Consider the following 8,497-nt stretch of genomic DNA (forward strand, 5'->3'; position numbering starts at 1 on the left):
TATTAAACACTCTAAATATGCTTAATATGTTTAATAACTTAAATTAAATTATTAAATTATATTAAATTAATAAATTGATTTTTCCAACACTCCCTGAAAAGAGATTCCAACTTTGTAATTGTACCTGGCTTGTTTCTTCATGCTATCTTCAATATCTCGAGTGTCTTTTCAAGGGTTGCTGAATGTGACCACAGGTGAGAGAAGATGCTTGGGGCTACATATAACCAAAGACTTGGATACTACTTCAACGTAAGAGTATAATTATTTTTAAAAAATAAATTAAATTTATGTTTAATTTATCAAAAAAAAAAAAAAAAACGATAAAAGTCAAACATAATTAAAATTAAATAAAAAAATAATAATTTATTAGTATTAAATTTATTTATTAATTTTCAATTTCCATTTTGAGTCATTGTGTTTTACCTGCTAAAGCTACAAACCGCCATTACCAGGATGTCTACTTAAAAACCGCCGAGGTCGTTTTAAAACTTCATTTTGGCGCAACGGAGTTTGTCTTGATTCAACCCGGGCGCCATGTTCGCCCTCCGAGTCCACTCAGTGGACGACAACCACCCTCTCTCCATCTCCTCAAACCCTAACCCTAACTTGGGCGAGCGCAGAGGCATGGTCCATCTCTTCCGCAGCCTCTCACTCGCCACCGCCTTGCCACGCACTACCTCTCGAACCACTCTCCTCTTCGTTGTCGCTGTCCCCAACTACCTCTCTTCCGATGATTTCATACGCTTCTGTGGCTCCCACATCGATGAGGTCTCTGAGCTCCTCGTCATCAGGTTCGTTCCTTCATTTTTTTTCCTTGGATATACAATCTCTGTTTGGTGGCTGAGAAACCTTAGAAAGATGTAATAGAAAATTTAATTTGAAGTCTCACATACGCGGCGGTAACAAAAGAAATGGTAATCAAACAGAGCGTTAATCAATATTCTGGGCCACCAAACAGAGCGCTGATTTTAGCTTTATGATAAATTAAATTAAGATAATTCTGGTGACTGTTATTTTTTATAGCAGTTTTTCGATCAAAGCGTGTTGATTAGGTATTAAAGGATTTCAAAGGTTATTTAACTCTCGAGAGCAAGAGTTACTTTTAAATGTTTCATTGATTTCTAAGTTAGTGTTTTTTTTGCCCTTTTTTGGTTTATTAATAAAATCCTGTTTTTTTTTTTTCCCCTCAAATTAAAAAAAAAGAATAATATTTTAAAAAAACTGCATCCAAGAACCCTAAGTCAATGTCTTTGGATTGAATTGCAGAAACGATGCTGTGGAGGATCGGTACAGTGTTGTAATCAAATTTATTAATCAGTTATATGCGGATGCTTTTTATTGCATTTTCAATGGGAAGCGGTTTTCACCTGGGGAGGTAGATGAGGTCTCTTGTTAGATTCAAATTTGCATGTACAATTGTTCAACTATCAATCACAGGTCTTTGTGTTTAATGTTGAGATTTCAGGCTGAGGTATGCCATCTTCTGTTTATGCTATCAGCAGAATACACTGAATCGGCAGACTTCGCCTGTACACCTCCATCTGGGTTCACAGAGTTACCCACTTGTCCAGTCTGTCTTGGTTGGTCACTCTCTAATTTATCTTAATTTTTGTTTGGAGCAAAAAAAAAGAAAAAAAAAAGAAAGAAACAGAGGTTTTGGCCATTCACAAGTTTTTAATTAATTAATTATTTTTCTATGCATTTCATTTTGCATTTATGTTTATTTTTATGTGGAATGACAAAAATATTGTGAATTGTAGTTTTACAATGATTCTTTTAATTTATTTTGGATGTTAGAGAGATTGGACCAAGACACCAGTGGAATACTGAATACGCTTTGTGACCACTCATTTCAATGTCCTTGCATTTCAAAATGGACCAATTTGTCTTGTCAGGTATGCAATTCATTAATGTCATTGAAAGTTTTAGTTTTGTGTTCATATAATAGATTTGGCGTTTTGGTTGGTTGAAGTTGTTGATAGCACACCGATGATGAACTTTAATATACTTGCTGAGCTAGCATGTAGTGCTTTAATCTGCATGCGGCTACACACGTAATTTCAGTTCTTGATACTTTGAAATTCCAGGGTTTTCAATTTACCTATCAAGAAAAAAAAAAAAATAAAATCCAGGTTTTTCAATTTGTGTTCTAAATATGGGACTGTGGTTGACCGAGAATATTATTAATTGTACTGAACATGAGCTTTTTCTTTTTGGTATCTGTCAAGCGTGTAGTGGTTTAAACAACTTCAATAATATTGCAGATCAATTGATCTGTTGAATGCTTGAAGATTTTGAAAATGATATATTCTATTTTTTATTTTCATTTATTTTTATTTATTTATTTATTTATTTGTATTGGCTGGGGTGTTATGTTTATTACACATTGCACGAGCCCTTGTTGTTTTACCAGTTTGGTGGGACTTTTAAGCTCCAATACGATTACTCTATTTTCTGGAAGTGAAAAAACCTACTACCATTCCTTTTCATCCTCTTGTTCATTAGTTGGGTTAGTGCGATGTTTGGCCTGCTTCCTTCCATCCCTCGCATATATTGCTAGGAGTAAGCATAACTAGATGATCTGTGGATTCTGTTTGGATGGCCAAATGGAAATTAATTTTTAGGCTTATGGTCTTTTTGATGCAACTATAACTTTTGGCTAAGTGCTTATTTGAGAGAAGGTGTGGGGTGTAGGGAAAAGGTGGCCACCAAATGAGAACCTTTCTAAGTTCAGAAACCCTTTCAGGGAATTTTTTTACCTCCTCTACCCAAGGTGTTCTTGTGTGTAGGCAAAACAGTGCTAGAGTACTTTGGCAGCATGAAGTATTTCAAACTGCTACACCAAATGACCTTCTAATGTTGGATGTAACCCTAACAGATGTAGGTATAATGTTTCTTCAGTAAATATATGGAAATGACTTCGAGAAACTGCAGCTTCATTGTATCACAGATTGATCTTGACAACTCCTCTTTATTCAAACCTTGGTACCTGTGTATCTTATGTCAGCAATTGTAGCACCAATATCAAATCCAACAAAGGTTAGAAAAAGATGCAAAAAGAATATTTTTTGAGCATAAGGAAGCAAGCTTTTCTATGGATAGAGATGAGATGTAATAAGTTTGGGGAAGATGAAGGTGGTTTGTGTTCAGAGGGAAGAGGAGCAACAACATCAGTAGTGGGCCAACATATACATCTCATCCCCAAACAGGCAGTTTCATACCTGCATATGGAGAGGTAAATGACATCATGGATTACAGATGGATAAAGGAATGGACTGATGGAGAAGCTCAAACTCTAGATCTCTAGTTAATCAAAACTTGAATACTATGTTAAGCTACCAATTTATGATATTTACTGTTTTCAACCTTTGATATTTCTTGGGTGCTTCCTGAGTCAATAAGGATATTTTGGGTGGTTTGTGTGGAGGGATTGTGGGTTAGTGGAAAAGGAAAGTATGCATGTTGCCATAGTATGCTTATTTGGGTGCATTTGGAAGGAACATGGTAAAGGAACCTTTGATGGCTTGGAATGGTCAATTCTTTCTCTGAATGGACTAGTAAATTGGTAGGAGGTGCAAGCCTTTCTTCGGTAAATTTTATTGTGTATTTGGGTGGTACTAAAGGTGTAAGGAGTTTCTTTATTTTATTTTATTCCCTTTATATGTCCATATACATAGGGTTGTGCCCCTTTCTTAGAGCTCATTTTATAATATCTTATTTACTTATCAAAGTAAATAAATAAATAACCTTTTGTATAAAAGTTTCTATTTTTCATATCGAACTTTCTATATTTAAAAACAAAAAACAAGAAGTGTATCCAAATGGACATTGAACTTTATATTCTACCACAAAATGGAGTTTCTTAGGAATCAAATTGTACACATATGTTGTCAGATAGAGTTTTGCTGCAAGAGAAGTGAATAGCATAAGTTATCAAGTCTTTAGGAAAGAAAAGAGAAAGAAATGTCAAAGGTGTTCTACCAGAATATTGAGCACCAGAATGTGCATGTATATAATGTGGTTACTTCAGAATCAGAGGAACTGTACTATTATGTGGAAAATTAGTGAATATTCAATTTTTTTATGTTTTATCCTGACATCAGTTGTCCATACATCTGTGTTGTCTGAAAAGCATTTGAATGTAATATGACTTCATGAATGTGGTTGGATATTGGAAAAACTATGTAGAGGTTTCGTTTTAATGTTTATATGCCATCAGGTCTGCCAATTTTGTCAGCAGCAGGATGAGAAACCTACATGCTTTGTTTGTGGAACATCAGAAAATCTTTGGGTTTGCATGATATGTGGTTTTGCAGGATGCGGAAGGTAAACATTAATGTTTGTTCCGCTTCCTATTGTGACTGCTAATTTCTGTTTCTGAATGGTACCAACATATTCTGTAGTTATTGTTCATTTGATTCTCTGCTATACTTTCTCTCCCTTTGAATTTCTACTTATTGAAGCTTTTTGCTGGGTTTAGATATAAAGAAGGCCATGCTATTAGACACTGGAAAGATGCGCATCATTCCTATTCCCTTGATTTAGAAAAACAGCAGGTTTGGGATTATGTTGGTGATAGTTTTGTTCATCGATTAAACCAGTCAAAAGCTGATGGCAAGTTGGCAATGATGGACTCTCGCTGTATGTCAACTGAAGGAGATTGTGGTACATACGGGTGTACAGATGATTCTGGAATTAGTACAGCCCTTTTCAGCAGCAAAGTTGAAGCAGTATGTGCTCTTTCTTTTTCCTGATAACCTTATCTGGATCTTTACTTATTGAAGTTTATGGTAAATGATCAAAATCCTGACAACTAATTCACTTGTCTGGTACAACTTGGTTGGTTGGGGCTGAGGTTGACTAACTTTTCATTATGTCTTAACTTGAATGCTACTTTATGTGATGCGCATTAGAGTGATTTATGTTACTTTCTATCCTGTAATGTTTACTATTGGGATAAAACAAGTTGATTTGTCATTGTTGCTAACAGATTGTGGATGAATACAACCATCTTCTTGCAACTGAGATGAAAACTCAAAGACAAGTAAGTAGATGCATTTCCTCACGCAGCCTGTATTCTGTTCTCTTTCCCTCCTTTTCTTTATTGTTAATGTATTTGATATTCATTCATATTGTTTCTGGGTAATTATTAAAACTCTTCCACCACTTTATGAAATCCTAGAGTATGTATTTTGCTTCCTTCCAATTATGTGATCATAGATCTGTGGTGAGGCAACATTATTGATGTAGCATGTCAACCATTAGTTCACTGTTTGGTAGCGTCACTCCCAGGTAAGCAATTTCATAGAATGAGAATTTCAATATTAGATTATTAAACACTATACCAGTTTTTTTTAAAAAAAATCCAACTCATGATGCTATGTGAAAGTTGAGTTCTTGGTTTCTGAAACTACTTAGAGGGGGTTGAATAGTTAATTAGGCCCAAATATTAAATATTTATTAGAACTTTTTATTCCTAATATTCAATTTTCATTCATTTTTTTCTCAAATATAAGAATGAATTGAGAAATTCAATTTCACACAAATAGAACCCACAATATACATGGAAACCAGTGGTAGGACCTCTTTCAAGATCATTGTGGGTTTAAAACCGAGGGTCCACTTGACCATAGAGCAAATCTATTGATTTTGAAAAGCAGGTACACAGATTTACCTAAACCCAAAAGCTACCTCTCCGAAGGGACTTACTTTGGTCAGGGCACCTACGCTTTATTTTTATGTCCTCAAGGCAGCACCTCGTGCTCCTTCATCGACTCCTCAACACTTTGCTGAGGGGATGTGATAAAAAGAAAATATGTTACAACCAAGTCCAAGCTTTGCTAAACCACAATCTAGAGATTCACCCTCTCCTCGAACAATCATCCTAGGTTTACCAAATCCTCAATCATAAAAAGGAATGATTTGTGAAAAGGAACATTTAGTAAGTTCAAGAATCCTAAATTCCTGCAAAGATGAACTTCCCTACAAAATGAGTGATCAACTAGCTATGCAAACTCTTTGAAAAGGGACCCAGGTGGTATCAACATTGGTTTCTTATCCTGTTATGACCTGACTGTCAACCACTGTACTTTTGAAGTGTCTGCGAGAGTTTTAGGCGATCCTAGTAGAGATAATGACAATATAACTAATAGGCGCACATGCCAATATTGAAACTATAGGTTAAATGAAAAGAGAAAGCAGTATACAAAAACCTAGCAAAAGACGATGGCCAGAACAATCAGGTTGATGCCAGACCAAGTTTTTATCTGAGAGGCTTTTTCTTCCTATTGGGAATACTTTGGTTCCATCCAACAGGGCCCTTCCCTGTAAGGCTCATCTATGTTGCACCAAAGAGTAAAGCTTATTATCACTGACCAGCTAGTCACTGTCATGGGACTAAGATGTAAGCTCAAGAAAGGTAGAAGTTGTGCAACATATAAAGTTGAGACTTTTAATTCCTATTGTATCAGTTTGTGACAATCAACTGTATCCACCTTGACCTGAGGCCACAAAAGAATGAAGATGAGCTCAACCCAGTGGAAGATGCTTTCAAAAATGAAATTGCACCCTATATATATATATAAGTTGGATTAGAATGCACCAGAACGGGCTGAATTTTTTTCAAGAATAATTAATATTTTAAACAAATTTCTCTGGCATTTGCACAACCTGTAGGGGTGCTTGAGATTCTTACCCCTTTCTTTTTTCATTTTGTCTGGATTCTCACGCTCATTGCCTCGTTCTTTTGATGATCTCCACATTGGCATTTGCCTACCACAATGTCCTAACCACATAATCTAACCACATACTCACCTTATGTTTGAATACATTTTTGTGCCTCAGCTTTGAAGGTGATAAGTCCTATGGAAATACATAGATTTGGACCTATGCTGATTTGGAGCAAAATTGCCAACCTATCTAGCTAATGTAGCTCACTAACACTAAGAAATTCTGGTTTTGCACCGTGTTTCCTCTTCAGTAACTGAAATCTCTTGCAAGCAGTTTAGTCTTACCCTTGTTTTCTTCCAGTATTATGAATCTCTACTTTTGGAAGCCAAAGCTAAGAGGGAGAGTTCTGTTTTAGAAGCAGTGGAGAAAGCTGTGACTTCGAAAATGCAGGATATCCAGAATGAACTGGAAAAATGTTTGGAGGAAAAAAAGGCTGTCTCAGATGTAAGTTTTGTTTTTGCTTCTAGTTCAAGTTTGTGGTGTTCGGGTATTTTACAGTAGGTTTGGCAATAAATTATTTACATTACCATGTCAAAGTTTTTCTGCTTTTGTATGGTGCTTTGCAATTGATTCCCCTGATAGAAATTTTTTTTTCCTCATTTGTTTCTGTCCTTAGATCAATCAGAAACTTATAAAGAACCAAGATCTTTGTCGGAAAAAGGTCAAGGAAATTGAAGAGAGGTACATAGTCTTTCCACCCTTGCAAATGAAAACTAGAATGGTTTCTCATCTGGATCCCGATATTGGATGGGTTAGTTAGGGCTATTCAAATTTGCTATAATCTGGAACTTGATCAGCAGAGAGGTGAAAGGGAGTAAGCATCTAGTTCAACTTTAATCAGGGAACACAGCTTTCCATAGACGTGCATGTTCAAATGGAACATCTGACTGTTACTTGTATTGTTAGTGCATATCACAGGCGATGAGATGAATGCCATGTTTTATGCTCATGCCAAGTCTTATGCTTGTCACGGGTTCTGGAATCTAGCTAACTGGTACCTTAAAAACTAAATTTTCCTTTATCCCTATTTTCTTGCAGGGAAATTTTGGCAATAAAGTCTAAGGATGAAAAGATACTTGATTTGGAAGAACAGGTAGTGCAATTTCTTCTCGACTTTATGCTTGCATTAAACTAACTGCAATGTTGGTTTTCACCAAATTACAAATGGTGGTGGTTACAGATTAGGGATCTTACAGTTTACATTGAAGCCCAAAAAACACTCCATCACATGACTGATTCTAATGACATCAAGGGGGGAACACTCTTACCAGTACCTTCAAACCAATCTTCTTCAACCAACACCAAAAGGCACTCAAAATCAAACCGAAGACGACATTAGACGGTTCCTCCTCTCTCTCATATTGTGTACAGTTAGCATGAATGCTTGTTTGGCTAAAGAATCTGCGGCCCATGTTATGTACCCTTAATAAGGGCAGTCATTACATGTTTTTCAGTGATGTTTTTAAATGATATATTGCTGTTGGAAAATTTAGGAAGCAAAAGCACCTTCTTGTTCTTGAAGCAAAAATCTAGTATACTAAAGATGATGTTACTCGTATCATTCACTCTAGTTTTTGAAGAACCATGACAGCCCTGATTCTTATTGTTAACTCCAAATGATCCAGTTGAACAAGATTTTGCAGTCCCAAAATTTAAACAAAAAGGTTACAACAAGGGGGGTTTCTGTTGCTTATTTTCGAGGAAATTGGTCGTTATTTTTGCTGCAGTTAACGTTGTTAAATTGTGACAACGTGAGGAAGCTAAAAGA

General features: G+C 35.8%; 1 protein-coding gene across 2 annotated transcripts; it reads left to right on the forward strand.

The window, feature by feature from the left end:
- The first annotated feature begins 459 nt into the window (after nucleotides 1-459).
- On the forward strand, nucleotides 460-8,290 carry LOC117925037 (BRAP2 RING ZnF UBP domain-containing protein 1). 2 transcript variants are annotated; one of them, XM_034843844.1, is made up of 11 exons: nucleotides 460-791; nucleotides 1,267-1,384; nucleotides 1,466-1,580; nucleotides 1,798-1,895; nucleotides 4,220-4,326; nucleotides 4,481-4,730; nucleotides 4,991-5,044; nucleotides 7,030-7,173; nucleotides 7,346-7,410; nucleotides 7,768-7,822; nucleotides 7,910-8,290. In XM_034843844.1, the coding sequence occupies exons 1-11, from the start codon at nucleotides 535-537 to the stop codon at nucleotides 8,066-8,068; spliced, it is 1,422 nt and encodes a 473-aa protein (XP_034699735.1). In that variant the 5' UTR covers nucleotides 460-534; the 3' UTR covers nucleotides 8,069-8,290. The 2 variants fall into 2 exon arrangements, with proteins under 2 accessions (XP_034699735.1, XP_034699737.1); XM_034843846.1 differs by having other exon boundaries at nucleotides 461-791; nucleotides 1,267-1,375.
- Nucleotides 8,291-8,497: the final 207 nt, after the last annotated feature.

The sequence above is a fragment of the Vitis riparia genome, chromosome 11 (genome assembly GCF_004353265.1).
Source record: "Vitis riparia cultivar Riparia Gloire de Montpellier isolate 1030 chromosome 11, EGFV_Vit.rip_1.0, whole genome shotgun sequence".
In the NCBI taxonomy this organism is placed as follows: domain Eukaryota; kingdom Viridiplantae; phylum Streptophyta; class Magnoliopsida; order Vitales; family Vitaceae; genus Vitis; species Vitis riparia.